Source organism: Herpailurus yagouaroundi, unplaced genomic scaffold, assembly GCF_014898765.1.
Source record: "Herpailurus yagouaroundi ecotype Mexico unplaced genomic scaffold, PumYag 557, whole genome shotgun sequence".
In the NCBI taxonomy this organism is placed as follows: Eukaryota; Metazoa; Chordata; class Mammalia; order Carnivora; family Felidae; genus Herpailurus; species Herpailurus yagouaroundi.
Genome location: NW_024412774.1, coordinates 1,524,564 through 1,547,872, shown reverse-complemented (window position 1 = coordinate 1,547,872; position 23,309 = coordinate 1,524,564). Strand labels below are relative to the sequence as shown.

Sequence of the window (23,309 nt, the reverse complement as noted above, 5' to 3'; positions counted from 1 at the left end):
CTACCCCTCCCCCGTTCATGCTCTGTCTCTCTCTGTCCCAAAAATAAATAAACGTTGAAAATAAATAAATAAATAAATAAATAAATAAATAAAATGGGAATGGGAAAAGTAATTATATCCTAACACTTTAGAGTCGTGACTGAGGAACGTGCCCCTGCGTGTCCTTCCCATGCCATGTGTAAGCTCACGGTCCTCGGGCTGCTGCCCCTCCAGCGCCGAGCGTTTCTCTGAACTAAAGGCTACCTACTCAGAAAATCTCCACCAGCCTGGGAGGAGCTGGGTTAAGTGGTCAAGCAAGCGAACTCTGGCGCCACGCTTCTGCTCCACCTTGTACCAGCCGTGAGACCACCAACGAATGACATCATCACCCCAGGCCTCAGCTGCCTCATATCACCTACCATGGTCGCAGTGAAGGGAGTCACAACGCAGTGAGGACTAGATGGTCTAAGACACGGAAAGAACGCAGCAGGGCGCCCGGCACAAAGTAACTGCCTATTATCTTTGTCTCGGAAGTTGCTGTCCCCCAGCTCAGGGGTTGCACAGCGAACAAGGGAGGGGAAATTCCACTTTCGTCATAACCCTGTAGCGTCCAGGACTGTGTTATCCCCTAACACACGGCCCCACTTCTCTTTCATGAGCCTCTCAACACTTATTGGCGCTATCTGTTCTCCAGATCAATGCCCTTTTAAACCCAAGGGCGACTGGAAACCCTTGGATGGCTCACTGTTTCCCCTTTCTTTCCCCCACCTTGCTGAGCACCGCCTTCCTCAGCAGCATCTTATCAGATAGCCTCTCTCCCGGCCCTTGGACACTTAGCTTCTTTCTCACTTCAGAACTCTTGAACTTCTTCTTCGTCTTGAAATCTTCTCCTCTAGACCCTCACAGAATCCCTGCATTCTCCTCCCATAAATGTTGGCTCAAAATATCACCTCACCAGGAGTGTTTTCTGACTCAATTATTTTAAGGAGGCCCTGCCCCCAAACCACCCAGGTTGTTTGATCTTTATTAAGTGTTTATGCTTTTGCTTTATTTAGTTAGTTCGTTTTCTGACTTCTGGGTTCTATGCCAGCCCCACCGTTCCTAATATTCATGTCCTCTTTTTAGGTGCCTTAGTGCAATATTTTAGGTTTTTTTTCATTTGGGTCATGTACATTTTATTTTATTTTATTTTTCACCTTGTAATCCCATAGGTTTTTAAAAATTTTTATTTAATTTATTTTTTTAAATTTACATCCAAGTTACTTGGCATATAGTGCAACGATGATTTCAGGAGTAGATTCCTTAATGCCCCTTAGCCCATCCCCCGCCCCACAACCTCTCCAGTAACCCTCTGTTGTTCTCCACACTTAAGAGTCTCTTATGCTTTTGCCCCCCTCCTGTTTTTATATTATTTTTGCTTCCCTTCCCTTGTGTTCATCTGTTTTGTGTCTTAAAGTCCCCGTATGAGTGAAGTCATATGATATTTGTCTTTCTCTGACTGACTAATTTCACTTAGCATAGTACCCTTTAGTTCCATCCACGTAGCTGCAAATGGCAAGGTTTCATTCTTTTTGATTGCTGAGTAATACTCCATTGTATATATACACCACATCTTTTTTTTTTTTTTTTAATGTGTATTTATTTTTGAGAGAGAGAGAGAGAGACAGAGTGTGATCCGGGGAGGGGCAGAGAGAGAGGGAGACACAGAATCTGAAGCAGGCTCCAGGCTCTGAGCTGTCAGCACAGAGCCCGACATGGGGCTCGAAATCATGGACTGTGAGATCATGACCTGAGCTGAAGTCAGACGCTTAACTGACTGAGCCACCCAGGCACCCCTAAGCCACATCTTCTTTATCTATTCATCCATCGATGGACTTTTGGGCTCTTTCCATACTTTGGCTATTGTTGATAGCGCTGCTGTAAACATTGGGGTGCATGTGTCCCTTCAAAGCAGCATACCTGTATCCCTTGGCTAAATACCTAGTAGTGCAATTGCTGGGTCGTAGATTACGTTTTCTTAAAATGTATCCTTATAGTTTGGGTTCTGTAACTGAACCCAAGTCTGTCTGCCTGGTGTGCAGCAAGTTACTGAGACACCAGACTTGCAGCAAGGAAAGGATTTATTCCAGACACAGTGAGATGAGACAAGGAGGCAAGAGGGCAAGCCTCAAATCTGCCTCCCACAAGGGGGAGAACAAGTTTTTTGTTTTTGTTTTTTTTTAATTTTTTAACGTTTATTTATTTTTGAGACAGAGAGAGACAGAGCATGAACAGGGGAGGGGCAGAGAGAGAGGGAGACACAGAATCTGAAACAGGCTCCAGGCTCTGAGCGGTCAGCACAGAGCCCGATGCGGGGCTCGAACTCACAGACTGTGAGATCGTGACCTGAGCCGAAGTCAGATGATTAACCGACCGAGCCACCCAGGCGCCCCAGGGGAGAACAAGTTTTTTTATAATCACGGGGTGAGGTTACATACATATTGATGGAAAGGGTGGGGAAACATGACTTTTCATGAGGAAAGATGGAGTGTGTGTACCGAGCAAACATATACAGCACATACATCCCATGTTCATTTCTTAGTAAAGACTTAACACTGGAACGAAGCAAAACCCAGCACGTGATGTCAGGTATATCTTAGGATAAGGGGAGGCAGCTGTGGGCATGCTCCAGGAGCTGGCATAAACTGGATGGGACTTTGGGCTCATTTTCTTGAGTGAGGAACACAGGGCCTTGCTTGTTCCCAGGCTACATCCATATCAGTTGACCCTGAGCCCAGGCTTCTGTAGAAACAACTAGTGATTTGTGAGCGGGGTCTGAAAAGGCTCAATACCTGACTGGGGCGGGGGGTGGGGGGAAGTTCCCTAAAAACCAAGATTAACACTTTCTTCTAGTTTTAGCCTCATTAACCCATGGGGCATGGTTTCAGTTTTGCTGTGATAAAGACAGTTTTACATTATTATACTTTCTAACCTACAATACAGTCAAATAAATAGGTGCTACTTTTGGAGGAGCACATCTTTAAGGTTGAAAAGATGCTACCAATGTCATGTTGAGTGAAATAGGTAACAAAACACTTTCTAGATCTGCACCATTCAATAGGGTAACTGCTAGCCACATGTGACTATATACATTTGAATTAAAATAAATTAAATTTAAAAGGCAGTTCCTCTGGGGCACCTGGGTGGCTCAGTCAGTTGGGCGTCTGACTTCAGCTCAGGTCATGATCTCACAGTCCATGGGTTCGAGCCCCACATCGGGCTCTGTGCTGACAGCTCAGAGCCTGGAGACTCCTTCGGATTCTGTGTGTGTGTGTCTCTCCCTCCCCCTCCCCCACTCGTGCTCTGTCTCTGTCTCAAAAATAAGTAAACATTAAAAAAAATTTTTTTAATGCAGTTCCTCTGTCGTACTGGCCATACCATATTTCTACTACTCAGTAGTCAACTGTGGCCTGCGGCTGTTATATTGGACAACACCAATGTAGAATATTTCCATCAGTGCAGAAATTTCTATTGGATTGTACTGACCTAGAACGTGAACTTATTTACAAATAAAGTACAGCCAACATCTTCATGTGTATGTGTATACATCAATTAAAGGTTTTCCATCTAGTATATAAGTTCTTTACTTTTAATTTTTATGGAATGCAACTATTAACTGGGCATGAAATTTTAGAATATTTAAAATGACCACACTGGGGCACCTGGGTGGCTCAGTCGGTTAAGCGTCCGACTTCGGCTCAGGTCATGATCTCATGGTCCGTGAGTTCGAGCCCGGCGTCGGGCTCTGTGCTGACGGCTCAGAGCCTGGAGCCTGCTTTAGATTCTGTGTCTCCCTCCCTCTCTGCCCCTCCCCTGCTCATGCTCTGTCTCAAAAATAAATAAAAACACTAAAAAAAATTTTTTTTTTATTAAAAAAATATATATAATAGGGGCGCCTGGGTGGCGCAGTCGGTTAAGTGTCCGACTTCAGCCAGGTCACGATCTCGCGGTCCGTGAGTTCGAGCCCCGCGTCGGGCTCTGGGCTGATGGCTCAGAGCCTGGAGCCTGTTTCCGATTCTGTGTCTCCCTCTCTCTCTGCCCCTCGCCCGTTCATGCTCTGTCTCTCTCTGTCCCAAAAATAAATAAACGTTGGAAAAAAAAATTAAAAATAAATAAATAAATAAATAATAATAAAATAAAATAAAATAAAATTACCACACTCCTTGTAGAAATCCATACTTGGTCATAGTGTTTACTTTTAAAAATACTTGCTCCATAATATCTATTTAAAAATTCTTTAAATTTGGTCCAGCAATTCACTTCTGGATATATACCTCCAAAGAATTGAAAACAGAGGGTTTTTTTTTAATTCTTTTTAATGTTTGTTTATTTTTGAGAGAGAGAGGGACAGACCATGAGAAAGGAAGGGGCAGAGAGAGAGGGAGACACAGAATCCAAATCAGGCTCCAGTCTCTGAGCTGTCAGCACAGAGCCCAATGCCGGGCTTGAACCCACAAACTGCGAGATCATGACCTGAGCTGAAGTCCAATGCTTAAATGACTGAGCCACCCAGGTGCCCCCAAAATGGGGATTTAAACAGATATTTGTAAACCTATGTTTATAGCATCATTGTTCCCAATAGCCCAAAGATAGAAGTAACCTAAGTGTCTATCCTTGGATCAATGGTTAAACCAAATGTAGTATATACGTATAATAGAATACTATTCAGCCATTAAAAAGAATGAAATCTGGGGCACCTGACTGGCTCAGTTGGTTAAGTGTCCGACTTCGGCTCAGGTCATGATCTCGCAGTTTGTGAGTTTGAGCCTCACATGTGGCTCTGTGCTGACAGCTTAGAGCCTGGAAACTGCTTCGAATTCTGTGTCTCCCTCTCTCACTGTTCCTCCCCCACTCATGCTCTGTCTCTCTCTCTCTCTCCTTCAAAAATAAATAAAAACATTAAAAAACATTTTAAAAAAGAAGGAAATCTTACCATTTGCAACAACATGATGAATCTGGAGAGTATAATGCTAAGTATAATAAATCAAAGGGTGCCTGGCTGTCTCAATCAGTAGGGTATGCAACTCTTACTTATTGATTCATTCATTCATTCATTTATGAGAGAGCAGGAGAGGGGCAGAGAGAAATGGGGACAGAAGATCTGAAGCAGGCTCTGTGCAGACAACAGAGACCCCAACGTGGGGCTTGAACTCACATACCTGAGCTGAAGGCAGCCACTTAAACAACTGAACCACCCAGACGCCCCATGTTGGTGCATCTCTTGATCTTGGGGTTGTGAGTTCCAAACCCATGTTGGGGGTAGAGACTCCTAAAATAAATTTTTAAAAAAATCACATTCAGGGGTGCCTGGGGGGCTTAGTCAGTTAAGCACCCAACTTTGGCTCAGGTCATGATCTCACAGTTCTGGGTTCAAGCCCCGTGTCAGGCTCTGTGCTGACAGCTCAGAGCCTGGAGCCTGCTTTAGATTCTGTGTCTCCCTCTTTCTGCCCCTCCCCTGCTTGTGCTCTCTCTCTCTCAAAAATAAACATTAATTTTTTTTTTAATCACATGTTAAAATGTGACTCAGTCAGTTGGGTGACTCAGTCAGTTGAGTGTCTGACTTCAGTTCAGGTCATGATCTCATGGTTCATGGGTTCGAGCCCTGTGTCAGGCTCTGTGCTGACAGCTCAGAGCCTGGAGCCTGCTTCAGATTCTGTGTCTCCCTCTCTCTCTCTGTCCCTCCCCCATTCTTGCTGTGTCTCTCTTGCTCCCAAAAATAAACATTAAAAAAATTAAAAATAAGTAAAAAATAAAGCAGAGAAAGACAAATCCCATGATTTCACTCATACGTAGAATTTAAGAAACAAAACAAATGAACAAAGGGAAAAAGGCAAGCCAAGAAACAACAGACTCTTAAATATAGGGAACAAACTGTTTATTACCAGAGGGGAGGCAGCGGGGGGGGGGGGGGGATTAAGGGCATACTTCTTATGAGCACTGAATAATGTAAAGAATTGATGAATCGCTGAATTGTACCCCTGAAACTAATAACACTGTATGTTAACTATAATGGAATTAAAAAATAAATCATTGGCCATTGGCAATTGACTCAACTTTCATCCCCTCTCTCCTTTTTAGAGGTTCAGGAGGATTGAAAATGCCAATCCTCTAATTTCTGTCATCACAGGAAACTCCAAAAGTTTCAGAAGCTCTGTGCTGGGAAGGGGGATGAAGACAAAGTAAATGTCTCTTATTAAAAAGCACAACTGGGACGCCCAGCTGGTTCCGTTAGTGGAGCGTGCGACTCTTGATCTCGGAGTTGTGAGTTCAAGCCCCATGTTGAGTGTAGAGATTACTTAAAAACAAAATCTTTCTTAAAAGTCACAATGACTATGATGCTTGAAAAATGATATTAATAAGTTTATTCTCGTTGTCCTCAAGATCCGCTGAACTCTGGATCCAGGATGGTCGGTAGGGTGTGGCACCATGTGTCTGTCTCCACCTCCTAAAGTCCTGTTGAGTGTCTCCGGCAGGTTCAGCTCTGGAAAAGCTGAGGTATATTTAGGAAAACATGTTTCCAAGACAAGTGAGAGAAATGTAGAGCCCAGGCTGAAGATATCAAATACACTGAACGTCTCTGTCTATCTTGCTCTGGCTCTGCAGAAATAAGACAGCTGATAGAAAGACTGGGGCCATTTTGTGTAGCTTCTATGCCTAAGGAGGAAAGAAAAATGGAAGAAGCCAGTTTGTACATTCAAACATGGAAGTAAACTCGTTCCCACCTTTCTAGTCCGGTGTGGAACTTACTACCTCCTGGGAAAGCCATGCGCTAGCTGGCCTTTGGCAGAACAAACCTAAGGACTGATTCCTCCATTATTTCAACCATACCTTCCACAAAGTCAACAGATTGTTTACTATGTACCAGGTACCGGGAAGACATCAATTAAAAAGAGAGAGAGAGAGAGAGAGAATATGAATTTTGTTCGAGTAGTCTTCATGCCCAGCACAGAACCCAATGTGGGGCTTGAACTCATGACCCTGAGATCAAGACCTGAGCTGAGTTCAAGAGTTGGAGGCTCAATTGAGCAACTCAGACACCCCCCCCCCCCCAAAATTCACATTCTAATGGGGTTTATGGGCTCCAGCTAGAAAGTGGCCAGTGGAATTCTTTTGAGGGACCACTGACTTGGGAAGAGTCTTCAGGAACTATAACTAATCCCCTTACTCCATGGAACCTGATAAGGCACTTGAGTAGGAGGTATCCCAAGAGATGGTTGGAGTTGACTCCATCATGTGGAAGGACTGGGCACTCAGTAGGCTCTGCTCTGTGAGCCAACATGAGAACAACAGAGTGATTACCTTGAACTCTCTCATCTCAGAGATCCTGTTCCTGGTCTTGTCTCTGTTCTAAGTCTCCATCATCAGGTTCTCTTTTTCTCTGGGCATGGAATCTGGATCTCCGATTTTGAAACCAGATCTAAGTGGGTAAAACATCAAGAATTAATTCAATCAAATGATGTCACGCAAGCTTCACCATTGCTTTCACAAGACAAAAGGAAGAGAGAGGGGGTTGGTTCTAGACCTAATTCCAAAATCACCAGCCTTCCATATGACAGCTAGGACGGTCTATCAAGTCTGAAGATAAAGCCCACAATTCAGAACCTCACACCTAGTGCCTTCGTGATGGGTTTCATATCCTTAAGTCCCCACGGTCGCCTCGTTACCAGTGCTGGTTTTCCCTAAAGTGCCATGTCTATACTGACACTCTTCCCTCTGCCTGGAATTCTTTTCCCATCTATCTTTCTTTTCCTTCCTCTTCAAAATGCTTATGTTTCTTCCATGACCGAGGATAGTATATTGTCTGTCTAGGGAGATATTTTTCATCCCACAAGACATAATTGTTACCCCTTGCCTCTGCCCATAAGTTACACACATACATGCACATTATATATCTCAAGTATATGTATATATTATTTATAATAACATAACTTTAGAAAAACGTATATGTATTTATATACTACGTGCGCGCACACACACACACACTCACATTCCACAACTACTACGTTTGGTTTTCACAGAGGTTGCAAATAGAATAGGCACAGATCTGGAGTCCAAAAACCAGGCTTTGGAAAAGTCACGTAATACCATGAAAACTCTCATGTCCTTCCTGAAGGTATAGACCACTCTGCAGGTGAATGATTGTTTTGGAGGAACTGCACATATGCAACCCTGTGTTCGGTTTCTACACCTGAATCATAAATTTTCTCCATCTGCCTTGTTTGTGGTACCTATGAGAACCAGTGCCCTGTTGATAAAGTCATTCAGAGATTTCTCATTATTTCTGCACCTACCAAGATCTATTTTTTATAAATGTTTATTTTGAGAGAGAGAGAGAGAGAGCAGGGGGAGGGCAGAAAGAGAAGGAGAGAGAAAATCCTAAGCAGGCGCCCCTCTGTCAGTGCAGAGCCCTACACGGGGCTTGATCTCACAAACCACGAGATCATGACCTGAGCCAAAATCAAGAGTCGGACACTTAGCCGACTGAGGCACCCAGGTGCCCCACAATATCTTGAATTTAAGGAAAAATATATTCGGCTTTGAATTCTGAGGAGAAAACTCGCCCAAAGAATATTGGAATGGCTACATTAGGACAAGATTAACTTCGTACTTCATCACCAGCTCCTGTTTTCTTCTCTCCCAACTCACATGCTCCTTCAGAATCACACCAAACCATTTACTCAAAAAAATCAGTCTTCCATTTCTATCCATCTTCTCCATAGAATCTCCCAACCCTCACCGAGGCACATCCTCCTCTAGAACCCAATCCTCCTGCTGGATAACACCAAGATTAGCCATCCATCCAAGCTAGACCCACCACGTCTTCCTCGTTATCTCATCTCTTTCCCTCTCCACGCCCACCCCTGTCCTCCACACCCCATCTATGCATTGCTATCAGTCTGTGTCCGTGCTGTTTCTCACACCGCACTCATTTCCATGTCTCAGCCTCCTTGACTTTTCACTGATTGTCAAACTTACTTCCTGTTTCCATAGTGGAGTCCATTCTTCACTGGAGGAAGAGGAGCTATTTCAAACTGTAACTAGAGCATGCTTTCTCCTCTGTCTTAATTCTTTGAGCATGTCTCTACCACACAAAGGATAAAATATAAACTCTTATAGCAAGTATTTCCAAGTGTCTAATCCACTTCAAGACTTTTGAGCTCTGTTCAGCATACAGGGGTTAATCAGAGATGGGCCCCCTATCACAGCTCACAGGCTAATGGAAGATGGTGTCCACAAAACCTGAACACAACAGCTTAATCAACTGGTCACAATTGGTCTAGACTTGAGGCCTCCTTAAGTATATTTATGTCACCCTAGTTCACCAGCCCATAGACAATTCACAATGTTCTGGAAGCCATAGGACTGCTGCTAGGAATCCAGTCTACCACAACTGCTGCCCTATTAACCCCCTCTCTTCTGGTCTTCCCCCATGGGATCTCTCTCTGCTTTGCAAGCCCCAGATCAAGTTTTCCTCTGTGAAACCGTTTCTGACCAAACACCAAACACATTGTTTGCTCCTATTTGTCTAGGAGGTAAATTTGTGTGACATTTAATCATACTATTGGAATTACCAGGTTACTGGAAAGAACACTGTTTTTTTTTTAGTATTTATTTATTTTGAGAGAGAAAGAGAATGAGTGGGGGAGGGGTAGAGGGAGAGAGAGAATCCCAAGCAGGTTCCTTGCTGTCAGCACAGAGTCAACCTGGGCTCGATCTCATGACCCAAGGCAAAATCAAGACTCAGATGCTTAACTGACTGAGCCACCCAGGCACCCAAGGAGCACTGGTCTAAATACACACACAGAGCACACCACTCTGACAGAATTCTATTCCATCTGGATCCTACATTTCTCTGAGTTAAATGTTAAATCTCTAAATTAGACATAATAATTCCAACCTCGTGAGATAATTAGAAAGGCTGAAAACTGTGATAGATGTAAAGACTTTAGGCAAATGCCTGGCTCATATTGCATGTAAAGAAACATTCCTTCCTTCATTCAACAAATTATTACTCCTTGTGTCAGGCACTATTCAGAAGACAAAGAGTAGAAAACAATCCCTTCCTCAGTCACTGCTCTCCAAATCCCACCGCAGCCATTGCCGCCATAATGCCAAAGCGCAAGATGCAGAATCCCAAGCAACAGCTCCCCCTGCCAGAGCAGGAGGAAAGAGACCAGAAATGAGAAGGATGGGAGTCCCATTAGACCACCTGGCCTTCTGGCCAATGGAAAGCTTGATGACCCCAACCAGCTCTTCATGGAGGTCCTCCAGAATCAAGAAGACCAATGACTCCACAATGCTGAGTCTCCCACCTCCTCCCCTGGGCAGAGGCCCAATTCGGGGAGGCCCAGGCCCCAGATGAGGCCCAAATAGTTGTGCCTCCCCATGGGAGAGGGCATGGGCAATGCTGAACCCTGTTCTCCCAGACCAGGCCATGGGAGTCCCTCCAGGGGAGGCTTCCAACAAAGAGCAGAGAAACTCTTGAAGCTCGGAAGCTGGTCTCTTATCAAGAATACCTCCCTGCTCAAGGATGGACTCCAGGTTATGGGGAGACAAATCCAACTGTCCTGTATGCAGACACTTTGCCAAAAAGGGCCAGTGTCAATATGAGGACCTCTGTGTCTTCTATCACCCAGGTATCAACAGACCACCCTGTGAGACTGTATCTTCCCATCCAGGCGGGGAGGAGCCTCCTGTGACCTGAAGGCCACATAGTCCCCTGTGGCTCTGTGATGGCTACTTTGAAGCTGTTCCACCCACCACCCTCAGTCAGGGACACCCACCCCCCCTTTTGGTCCAGAGTTGTGTGTCATCACTGGTGCCCAGTATGTGGTCTTTCTTCTGATCCAGCCTCCAGAGACTCATGTTCAGGACCCCATCTTTGTTCCCTTCATCTGCCTCCTGGGTCCTCGTCCCCTGTGCCAGCTGGCTGCTATACAGGAAACATCTTTGGTGCTGTTGCTTGGGCACCTGTCCACCCAGCCCCCAGTACTGCCCTTGATTGCCTGGAGCAGTTTCCTGTCATTCCCTCCTTCCAGCTGCTTGTTTTAAGTCCTTTTTACGTGACACCCTCTGCCCCTAGTGTTGCCAGCAGCTCTGCGAAATTCACCAGGTTGTGTGACCTGGGGTCAAGTCTGAATGATAGGTGGAGTTACCCCTGAAAGGCCATTCTCCTTGCTTTTGGATTTTGTAGTTTCTGTGTGTCAGCAGCATGATCCCCACCACTCTGGTCTGTGATCCCTGTGCTTATGAAACTGTGCATCCCTTTGTAGCCTTTTTCAATGTGGCTGGTCTCTTTTTGATGTCCTAATGCTAGAGTTGAGCTTTTCTGCCAAAATGAGTGAGGCTCTTGGTGACCTCTAGACTTCCTGTAACCTCCCAACATGGGAGAATTGTAGAACTTTCCACAAGACTGCCTCCCTGGTCCTCCCCATTCTTCTCCTGGTGTCAGTTCTTCTGGGTTTGACACAAGATTTTGAGGTGTTCTCTAAAGCCTCTGGTGGGCTACCCTATTCTGTCCAGCCCACTTTACTTAGACTAAGTCACTGCAAGGCCACCAGACTTTTTGACTGAATTCTGTGACTCTCCACCCAGCCAACCTTAGGATGGAACCTGGACAGTACTGTTGCCTTCTTCCAACCTTCTTCCCTGACATCCCTGGCACTGGTTGCTTTCTGTGAAAATAACAGCAGACAGGTTCGGTTTTCAACCTGTCCTGAGGAAATGCATCAGGAGTGTGGGCAAGAAGGAGGGAAGAGGGCCATTGCAGAACTGAGAAAGAATTATTTAAAATATTTTTAATATTAGTAATAAATGCAGTGAAAATAAAGAAAGAAAGAAAACAAAAAATAAAACACTGGTTACAGCAAGAAAGAACTGAAGGGGGTGAGATAGCTGGCCCTAGGGCAACCAGATGGAGGGGCACCTGGGTGGCTCAGGTGGTTACGCGTCTGACTCTTGGTTTCAGCTCAGGTCATGATCTCATGGTTTGTGGGATCAAGGCCCACATCAGGCTCTGTGCTGTCTGCAGGGGGCCTGCTTGGGATTCTCTCTCCCTCTCTCTCTGCCTCTCCTCTACTCGTGTTCACTCTCTCTCTAAATAAACAAGCCTCAAGGACCTACTAGATGGAGAGAATAGCTCATGAGAGGCCCTGGGGTGGTAATGTGCCTCACATGTCCGTCCACAGGGCTCCCCATCTCCTAAATCTCCATCCTAGGAGATGGGGCAAATTCTTTATCACTTACTTGGACTCTTGACTCGGGAACACCAATTTCTTTAGCAAGTTGCTCTCTGGAATCAAAGCCAGGATAAGGATTGTTTGAAAATGCCTCAATGAGGGCATGTAATTGCAAGGACGTATAGTTGGTACGACTCCGTCTGTCTTCTCTACCTAGGATAGGTGTAAGACTGAGGGTCATGAAACATTTCAGAGGTCAGTTGACATATTCCCAAACAAGGAACCCAAACCTGTCCTACACTGTCTCCATCTAATACATTGCATCTCCTTAAGAGGGCCTTTCCCTGGCTTATTCCAGGCAGAAGGTTCTAGAAGAGACACAGTATATGGCTAGGTTGCTGGTTCTTTCCAGTGGAAAGAAGGTAAGCAGAGCAAAGTCTCAAAAGGTCCATGAACCATGCAGGAAAGAATTTCCAGGGGCCATATTGGACCCATTGCTACCAGAAGACCTTGAACAGGAGGCCCTGAGAGAAAGAACATTCCTCTCCCACTCAGAGTAGTAGTTAGCTCCAGGTAGAGAGGACCTTGTGTACCCAAGAAGCTCTGTTGTGAAAGGACTGGAACAGACTATTTACTTTGAATCTCCTCTTCAAGGTGATCTTGGTCTTGGCTTGATTCTAAGTCCTCATCGGGTTCTGATTTATTCTGGTGCCTAGCTCTTCGATTCTGAAACCAAATCTTGAGTGAGGAAAAGAAAATGAGAGAATTAAGTATGTCTAGGTCATCTCACCCTATTACTACCTGTCTTCAAAGGGTGTGATTCTTATAGGTCTAAGCTCAGTACTGTTACAGATACCTGTCACATCCGACTAAGTCTTAGGTCAAGGTTTGGCATTTAGCATCTTCACAATCTGTTCCCAACATGACTATAGTAATCTTTTTAAGTTAATAAATAGATGCTGCAATTATTATGCATTTATCAACCAGCTCAAGTATTTCCTCTTCTCTGAAGAAGTACCTGCACATGTCGTTGCCACTCCTAGACACTCTTTCACCCTCAGTACTCACATTTGTGAAGTGAGACAAAGAGCAGCATCCTTGTGACTTCATTCTGGGTGTCAAGTTACTTCACGCAAAGCCCTTAGCACACTGGCACATAATGTGCTCGATTAACAGTTTCCTTGCCTCCTTGTCTACTCTTAGTCTTGGAGATACAGAATTTGTAACTTACCTGGATTCGAGACTCTTCAGTATTGACTTCTAAAGCAAGTTTCTGTTTGGTAGCATAACCTGGGTAAGGGTTTTTATCAAATGCTTTGATGAGGATTTTCAATTGATCTTGTGTGAATTTGGTGCGGCTGCGTCTGTGATTCACTGGTGTGGTCTCTGTGGAAAGATTAAGAAAGACGAAGCATTTAATAGGCCAGCTTATAAATTTCAAACTTCAGGCTCAAGCTAGTGTTTGATTTCCTCTTTTCCTTTGTAATCCACCAGAACCCAGTAGGAAAGAACTCTGACACAATTATAAAGCCCTTAAATACACAAGGGTGATTCTTTTTTTTTTTTTTTAACGTTTATTTATTTTTGAGACAGAGAGAAACAGAGCATGAACGGGGGAGGGTCAGAGAGAGAGGGAGACACACAATCTGAAACAGGCTCCAGGTTCTGAGCTATCAGCACAGAGCCTGACATGGGGCTCGAACTCATGGACCGCGAGATCATGACCTGAGCCGAAGTTAGACGCTTAACCGACTGAGCCACACAGGTGCCCCACACAAGGGTGATTCTTGAACTTCTCTATTTGATCTGAATGCCATGACTGGGAGTCAAGGTCTTCTATTTTTCAAAAACCATGAAAAATTGATGTGTTCTGTTCATATGGATTAAGAAGAATGAGTCAAGAAAAGGCATGTAATAGGTCATTACAATCATGAATACTCGAAACGATAGAAATGAAGAGCAAATGAAGTACCATTAAGTCCCTTTCAGTTTTTCTGGTTTAATTTCTGGGTAAAATCCATTGCCCTCAATAACAGATAAACAGGATCACTTTCCAAAATGTTTTTAAAAACAATATAGGGAGGATCATTTTGTTCTTATAGTGACACACAGAAGAATGAACCTGGACCACTTTCTTACACCATACACAAAAATACTCAAAGTGGATGAAAGACCTAAACATAAGACAGGAAACCATCAAAATCCTAGAGGAGAAAACAGGCAATAACCTCTTTGATCTTGGCTGCAGCAACTTCTTACTAGACATGTCTCCGGAGGCAAGGGAAACAAAAGCAAGAATGAACTATTGGGACCTCATTAAAATAAGTTTCTGCACAACGAAGGAAACAATCAACAAAACTAAAAGGCAACCAACAGAATGGGAGAAGATATTTGCAAGTAACATATCAGATAAAGGGTTAGTATCCAAAATCTATAAAGAACTTATCAAACTCAACACCCAAAAGACAAATAATCCAGTGAAGAAATGGGCAAAAGACATGAATAGATACTTTTCCAAAGAAGACATCCAGATGGCCAACAGACACATGAAAAGATGCTCAGCATCACTCATCAGGGAAATACAAATCAAAACCACATTGAGATACCGCCTCACACAGGTCAGAGTGACTAAAATTAACAACTAAGGGAACAACAAGACAAAAAAGTCAAACTCCACATTTATGCAAAAAAAAAAAAAATCCAGTCAAAACTCTTAACTACGGCAAAATAAAGAATTCATTGAGATTCCCAGACCACAGGGATGCTTTTTTTTCTTTGATCCTTGAATGTTTGTCCCTCCTACAAGTTTAAATCTTCATTTGCATATCAGTCTACTACCTCCTGGTCTGTTATACTTCATTGAAAGAAGGCTAAAATTTTATTTATTTATTTATTTTATAATTTTTTGTATTTTTTTAATGTTTATTTTTCAGAGAGAGAAAGAGAGAGTGTGTGCATGTGCCTGAGCAGCACAGGGACAGAGAGACAGAGACAGAGGATCTAAACCGGGCTCTGTGCTGACAGCAGCAAGCCCGATGCGAGGCTCAAACTCACGAACTGTGAGATTATGACCTGAGCCAAAGCCAGAAAGAAGCTTGACTGACTGAGCCACCCAGGTGTCCCTAGAGTTCTAAATTTTTTTAAGTAATCTCTACACCCAACTTGGAGGCCAGCTTACAACCCTGAGGTCAAGAGTCACATAATCTACCAACTGAGAGAGCCAGGCACCCTGAAAGGAGAAGGTTAACTTTACTATCTTTCTCAAGTCCTCTTGAATCTTACCATGTTGATCAGGCCCTCACCAGTATTTTTGACCTAGTCACATATAATGACTTCCTTGGCCTTATGCCTTGGAATAAATGTGTCCTCCAGCCACTACCACCAACTTTCTGTCCCACAACCAGGCCAACTTCCTTCTACTCCAGAACTTGGTACTTGTTCTTCTCTTCCTGTGATGCCCTTCATGTGATGAGGGACTAGATTGCTCCTTTATGACAGGTTCCAGCTTGAGCACCTCCTTCTCAGAGTCCTTCCCTGACCCTCCAGGCTAAGGCCCACACTCTGTGCTCCAAATAGTCATGACTGAATTTTTCTGATGGCAAAGTAATCTTCTCTGAGGTTGGCCTTAGGTTAAAAAGCCCTCACAGGACCCTACCCATCTTATACCTTCAAGTAGGTTCTTCTCTGTACACAGATCCTTGACTGTATACATTCTTAAAAGGAAAAATCCTTTACAGTAAAAAGCTCAAAGGAAAGCTTAAGCCCTGAAGTAGATATAGAGGAACTTCTAACTAACCCAGATCAACTCCCTAGGGAATGGGGGGCGGGGATAAGCAAATTAGGGCCTCCTGCCTAATTCCTACACTGACAGGTAGAGGGTGGGCAGGGAGGAACAGGAGATGAAGAGCTAAAGTAAGATGAAGGATAAGAAAGGAGGAAAGCAAAGAAAAAAATCTGAGGAAGATCTCTTTTATCAACCTAGGAGCATGTTATAGCCCAATAAGCTAACGGTTCCTAGAGATCAGTATCAAGATGGTTCATCTCTGACTCTGGGGGGCACAAAGCTCCAGACCGTTACAGCTTGGTAATTCCCTTCCTGAGTCTCTATCCTAGAGGAATGGACACATGTACGTCTGGGTAACACACATGGATATTCACTGCCATTTCGTTGGTAGTAGTGAACATTCTGTGTATTAACAGGGAATTGCATTTCCAAACAGAAATACCAACAGGATATTTGAAGTAAACCTTATTTTAGGATGTTCAGATTTACAGAGAAGTTACAAAGCTGGTATGAGGAGTTCCCATATCTTCCATTCCCAGTTTCCCCTATTATTCATTGTACTTTTTTCTAGGTAATCTCTACACCCAATGTGGGGCTCGAGCTCATGACCCAGAGATCAGGAATCACATGTTTGGGGCACCTCAGTGGCTCAGTCAGTTAAACATCCACCTTTCAGCTCAGGTCATGATCTCACAGTTGCTGAATTCGAGCCCCACATCAGGCTCTGCACAGACAGTGTAGAGCCTGCTTAGGATTCTATCTTTTTCCCACTCTCTGCCCCTCCCCACTTGTGCTCTCTCTCTCTCTCTCTCTCTCTCTCTCTCAAAATAAATAAGCTTAAAAAAAAAAAAAGAGCCACATACTCAGGGCACCTGGGTGGCTCAGTTGGTTGAGCGTTGTACTCTTGATTTCAGTTCAGGTCATGATCATAGGGTCATGGGATTGAGCCCTACAGAGGGCTCCGTGCCCCCGCCAAGGGGGAGTGGGGCATGGAGCACGGAGCCTGCTTAAGATTGCTCAGTCTCTCACTTTCTCTATCCCTCAGCCCCTCTCCCCAGTTCTCAGAAAAAAAAAAAAAAAAAAGTCACATGCTCTCCCAACTGAGCCAACTAGGTACCCCTCCCCCTATTATTAACATATTACCACAGTACATTTCTCACAATGAAGGAATTGATACTGTTGCATTGTTGGTAAGTAAAGTCCATACTTTATTCATATTTTCCAAGTTTTTATCTAAAAGTTTTTATCTAGTATCCTTTTTCTGTTCTCAGATGCTATCTAAGGTACCATATTACAATGGGTCCTCAGATCTCCTTAGGCGCCCTTTGGCCCTGACAGTTTCTTAGACTTTAGTTTTTCATGATATAGACAGTTCTAAGGAGTACTGAACAAGTGTTTTGTAGAACTTCATTGGAGTTTATCTGATGTTTTTCTCATGATGAGAATATGGCTGTTTTCTGAGAAGAGACCAAACAGGATTTTGAGGGCCACCTAAAACATACAGGGAGAATACAAGCCCACAAAGTAGATTATACATTTTGTTTAAAAAGGATAAAGATGATGCATTTAATTATCCAGATAAAATAGAGTAGTAAAAGCTTTTTCTTACAGTACTCATGCAGAAACAGACCAGTAGACAAATGGAACCCAACAGAAAGCCGAGGAACAGAAAGCCTGTTCTATATAGAACTTGGGACAGCCAGAGCCTTCAAAATCAGTGGGAAAGGGTAGTGTTGGGTAAAGAAAATGCCTTGCTGTGTGAAGAAAAATGAAGTTGAGTCATGATACACAGTATATTTCAAAATGCCAAATTAAAGGGGCGCCTGGGTGGCGCAGTCGGTTAAGCGTCCGACTTCAGCCGGGTCAGGATCTCACGGTCCGTGAGTTCGAGCCCCGCGTCGGGCTCTGGGCTGATGGCTCAGAGCCTGGAGCCTGTTTCCGATTCTGTGTCTCCCTCTCTCTCTGCCCCTCCCCCGTTCATGCTCTGTCTCTCTCTGTCCCAAAAATAAATAAACGTTGAAAAAAAAAATTAAAAAAAAAAAATGCCAAATTAAAGACCTGTGAGATGTAAAAGTAAATGGAAAATCATGTACGAAAGAATCCGTGTCACACTGAGATAGAAAAGAGTTAAATAAGCTATTCAATCTTCCCAAAACACAATGGGAAAAATTTCTGGAACCAAAGACATAACTGAAAACTGCAGTTCAAAAGTTAGAAAACCAGATAAAGTCAGATGCTTGCAATGATGGGGGTGGGGTGGGGAGATGGAAACCCTTCTGGAGAGCTGGTTGGAATGTACTGTATTCTAGATGGTGGGTGGGGCAATTGGGCTATGCTTGTTTAAATTCTGTGCAGTAATTGTAATATGCCATCATTTATTTCCCACTCAAATCTCCATGACATACTTTTCAGAATGCTGTTCATATTAACAGTTGGAGCAACCTAAATGCCCATGGCTACACGAATGGGTAAGTAAAATGTGCTAATATCCCCGTGATGGAATTTTATGCCTTAAGACCAAAATAATGAGAAAAAAAAAAAATGACAAGGGAAACAAGATCGATAGGTCTCAAAGGCACAGAATTAAGTCAAGAAAGGAAGGCACAAAATGGAGTTTATACAGAGCAATAATATTTCTATGTAGCAATTATGTATATACCTACATAGGTGTACACATAAATTAAATCAAATTGTACACTTGTGATTTGCATTTTACCATGTGCAGTTGTACTTCAATAAAAAGCTGGAGAGAATCAAGTGATTCCAGTAAAGATCAACTAATCTAAATAAGTTACGTTCCACAAAAACAATGTTGTGTATTTGTGAAGGATACACACATATCACAAGACACCTATCTCTAAATGGCATGAAATGCACTGCATGGAACAGATGGACGGCTGTGCACGGGGAGGGGAAGCAAGTGTGTGTTGCTGAGGAGCAGTAACCTATCAATTGTGCGTTACCAAGAAGACAAGAAAAAGAAAAAAAAAAACTTGAAAATTATTGCACAATTTTTTTTCTCTAGAAAGTATTCCTAGATCACTAAATCCCAATGTTTTTGGCTTCAGGACCCATTTGCACTTTTAAAACTGAATATCCAAAGACCGTTTTTTTTTACCTTATTAAAAATTAAAAGTGTGGGGCGCCTGGGTGGCTCAGTCGGTTGAGCGTCCGACTTCGGCTCAGGTCATGATCTGAAGGTCTGTGAGTTTGAGCCCCGCGTCGGGCTCTGTGCTGACAGCTCGGAGCCTGGAGCCTGCTTCGGATTCTGTGTCTCCCTCTCTCTCTGACCCTCCCCCGTTCATGCTCTGTCTCTCTCTGTCTCAAAAATAAATAATAAAACATTTAAAAAATTTTTTTAAAAATTAAAAGTGAGAACATTGGTTAATCCATTTTATTTAAATTTTTTTGTTTATTTATTTTTGAGAGCGAGAGATAGAGTGTGAGCAGGGGAGGGGCAGAGAGAGAGGGAGACACAGATTCTGAAACAGGCTCCAGGCTGTGAGCTGAGCTGTCAGCACAGAGCCTGACATGGGGCTCGAACTCACAGACCGTGAGATCATGACCTGAGCCGAAGTCGGATGCTTAACGGACAGAGCCACCCAGGCACCCCTTGATTAATCCATTTTCTTTTTTTTTTTAATTTTTTTTAATGTTTATTTATTTTTGAGACAGAGAGAGACAGAGCATGAACAGGGGAGGGACAGAGAGAGGGAGACACAGAATCTGAAATGGGCTCCAGGCTCTGAGCTGTCAGCACAGAGCCCGACGCGGGGCTCGAACTCACAGACCGTGAGATCATGACCTGAGCCGAAGTCGGATGCTTAACCGACAGAGCCACCCAGGCGCCCCAGATTAATCCATTTTCAAATGTCAACAAACCCATTACATTTTAACAAAAATAACATTTTTATTAAAAAAATTGTCACCTTGGAATAAAAATGATCACTGAGGTAAGTGGCATTGCTTTACATTTATGGAAATTACTTTGATGTCTATACTTAGCCACATAGAAGAGAGCTGGATTCTTATAGCTGCATCTGATCTCTTGTGATATGTTCTTTTTAGCTCAATCATGAGCATATACAGCCTCAGACAGGTGTATATAGTTGGGCACAGAGTTGTACTTTAACAGCCTTTCAGATAATTAAAACTCCACCAAATTAAAAACCCGCTATAACAAGTGGCATAAACTTTCTTAGATATGAGCTGCCACGAGGAGTCTGAAACCATTTCAGTGAACTGTGTTGTATGCTGTATTATACTAAGATACATATGTCAACTGGATTTTTTAAACTTTTTACAAAATGTTCATTTCTTTTTGAGAGAGAGGGCAGCAGTGGGGGAGAGGCAGGGAAGAGACGGAGACAGAGAATCCGAAGGGGCTCTGTGCTAACAGCTCAGCTCGGAGCCTGGAGCCTGCTTCGGATTCTGTGTCTGCCTCCCTCTCTGCCCCTCCCCCACTTACGTGCGCGTGGGCTCTCTCAAAAATACATAAACATAAAAATTTCTTTTTAATTTTTTTAATTAATGTTTTTTATTTATATTTGAGACAGAGAGAGACAGAGTGTGAGGGAGGGAAAGGCAGAGAGAGAGGGAGACACAGAATCCGAAGCAGACTCCAGGCTCCCAGCTGTCAGCACAGAGCCTGACACGGGGCTCGAACTCATGAACCGAGATCATGACCTGAGCCGAAGTCGATGCTTAACCGACTGAGCCACCTAGGCGCCCCTAAACATAAAAAATTTTTTTTTAAATAAAGGAGGAGGGAAAAGAAAGAATGCATGGGGTGAAGTCACAATTTTAAGCCAAGTAATTAGGGAAGACTTCACTTAGAAAATGACTTGATTCGGGGCTCCTGGGCGGCTCAGTCGGTGGCGCTTCTGACTCTTGGTTTTCGGTTCAGGTCACGTTCTTGCAGTTCGTGAGTTCCAGCCCTGCATTGGGCTCTCTCTGTCAGCCTGTCAGCAGAGCCGGCTTTGGATCCACTGTCCCCCTCTCTCTGACCCACCCACCCCCACTTGCACTGTCTCAAAAATAAACAAAACATTGAAAATGTTGAAAGGAAGAAAACAAATGACTTAAGCAAAGACTTGAAGCAAATGAGAGAGGGACCCATGCTGACGTGAGGAGACCCACCTTGCAGGGACTGGGGATGGCAGTAGGAGCCTGCCTGGCCTCTTTAAGAGAGAGCAGAGGGCCACACAGTCTGGAACAAAGCAGAAACAGGTGAGGTCCTAGACCTTGGTGGCGGGGGTAGAACACAGATTGTATAGGGCCTTGCAGGGCCGTGTGGGGATGGACCAAGAAATGGTCAGATTCCTAAAATATTTTAAAGTTAAAATCAACAGAACTGCCAGGCTGATTAGATACAGGTCATGACAGAAAAGTAGGTCAAGGATGTTCCCTAGAGTTTTTAGCATGAACAGCTGACATGTCCTCAGGGAGGATAAACTCTGTGGGGGAGAGTTTGGGTGTAAACATGGAGTCCAGTTTGGGACACGCTGAGTTTGGGACACTTGTTAGACAAGCAAGTGAGACCGATGAATCCAAAGTTCAAGAGTAAAGTTCAGTCTTGAGAAAGAAGTCCGGAAGTTTCTTTGATTCCAAAGATATTCTGGTCTATGAAATTTCTCATGCCTCCCATTGTTTTTTTTTTAAACAATTTTTTTAAATGTGTATTCATTTTTGAGCAGGGGAGAGGCAGAGAGAGAGGGAGACACAGAATCAGAAGCAGGCTCCAGGCTCTGAGCCGTCAGCACAGAGCCCGACACAGAGCTTGAACCCACGAACCGTGAGATCATGACCTGAGCTGAAGTCAGACACTTAACCGACTAAACCACCCAGGTGCCCCAATTTGTTGTTGTTGTTGTTGTTGTTGTTTAAGTTTATTTATTTATTTTGAGAGAGAAAGCGGGGCGCCTGGGTGGCTCAGTCGGTTAAGCAGCCGACTTCAGCTCAGGTCATGATCTCGCGGTCCGTGAGTTCAAGCCCCGCGTCGGGCTCTGGGCTGACGGCTCAGAGCCCGGAGCCTGTTTCAGATTCTGTGTCTCCCTCTCTCTGACCCTCCCCCGTTCATGCTCTGTCTCTCTCTGTCTCAAAAATAAATAAACGTTAAAAAAAATAAAAATAAAAAATAAAACGAGAGAAAGCCCGCGAAGGAGGGGCAGAGAAGGAGAGTGAATCCCAAGCAGGCTCTGTACCAGCAGCTTGGAGCTCGATGTGGGGCTCAAACTCACTTACTGTGAGATCATGACCTGAGCTGAAATCAAGAATCAGATGCTTAACCAACTGAACCACTCAGGTGCCCCCCTCTTTTTTTTTTTACCACAGTTTCTTTAAATGTATCTCTCTCCCTCTCCTTCCTGAAGCAAAAATCTTCTATTTTGTTTAATTCATGATTGCCTGTATCTTTCTGAAATTCCCAATGCACAATACACAGAAAACAGCATATTTTCATATCATATGAGAGAAAATTTTTCCCAATCCTAATACAGTTATCTTAAAATTTAAAAATGGGGCTCAGTCAGTTAAGCATCTGACTCCTGATTTCGGCCCAGGTCATGATCTCACAATTAGTAAGATTGAACCCCAAGTTGGGCTCTGTGCTGGCAGCCTGAAGCCTGCTTGCGATTCTCTCTCCTCCACCCCCCTCTTAAAAATAAATAAACGTTAAAAAAAAAAAAAAAGGTTTAAGATGGAACTCCCACAAGTTGTGGCAAGCCCGTAAGTTTGTAGTCCATTTCCTCCCAAACCAACGAAACAGAAACCTCAGTCAGGTGTGCGGGGAACTTACTGTTTGGAGAATTATCTTGAGCCATGTTGGTGGAGTCCCGAGGTCTTAGGGTTAATTCGGGAAACAGTCTGCCTCAAGGACGGTTTTATATCATCAGCCTGGATGGCCCCACCTGTTTGTTCAATCTTTCGTGCTTCTGAAGTTTTATCTTTACCAATTGCATCACTTCTTACAAACAGACCCTCCTAATCTAGGAAGGGCTAGATAAGCCGCCCATTCTTCCATTGATAGATTTAATAATTTCTACTAATCTCTACCGCAAAACCATCACAAGAGCACTTCTGAGTGCTACTGTATTCACACATCTTCTTGTTTTCAGTGTTTTTTCTATACCTATGTATTTTTTTAACTGCTTTTTTTTTTTTAATGCTCTACACTTATCTTTGGAAGTGGTGACCTTTACTTATACTAAAAGGGTTCTTGGGAAGCACCTGGCTGGCTCAGTCGGTAGAGCGTGCGACTCTTCGGTGTTGTGAGTTCAAGCCCCATGTTGGGCGTAGAGCTTACTTTAAACAACAAACAAACAAAAACA

General features: G+C 43.7%; 1 protein-coding gene and 1 pseudogene across 1 annotated transcript; one reads left to right on the top strand and one right to left on the bottom strand.

Moving 5' to 3' along the window:
• Positions 1-7,333: 7,333 nt before the first annotated feature.
• DUXA (double homeobox A) lies at positions 7,334-22,802 on the bottom strand. Its single transcript, XM_040465187.1, has 5 exons — positions 22,778-22,802; positions 13,429-13,583; positions 12,833-12,935; positions 12,265-12,410; positions 7,334-7,435 (listed from the first exon to the last, which is right to left on the bottom strand). Exons 1-5 carry the CDS (start codon positions 22,800-22,802, stop codon positions 7,334-7,336), a joined length of 531 nt encoding a protein of 176 aa, XP_040321121.1.
• Positions 10,073-10,723, top strand: LOC121023363 (proline-rich protein 3-like; annotated as a pseudogene).
• Positions 22,803-23,309: the final 507 nt, after the last annotated feature.

Bases quoted from the DNA above. Each gene is read 5' to 3' on its own strand.
- DUXA (XM_040465187.1), bottom strand. From the start codon at position 22,802: ATGGCTCAAGATAATTCTCCAAACA. The intron at 12,936-13,428 runs GTAAGTTACAAA...TCCTCACTCAAG, and splicing joins CTGAAGAGTCTCGAATCCAG to ATTTGGTTTCAGAATCGAAG. The intron at 12,411-12,832 runs GTAAATAGTCTG...CACCTATCCTAG, and splicing joins CCTTGAAGAGGAGATTCAAA to GTAGAGAAGACAGACGGAGT.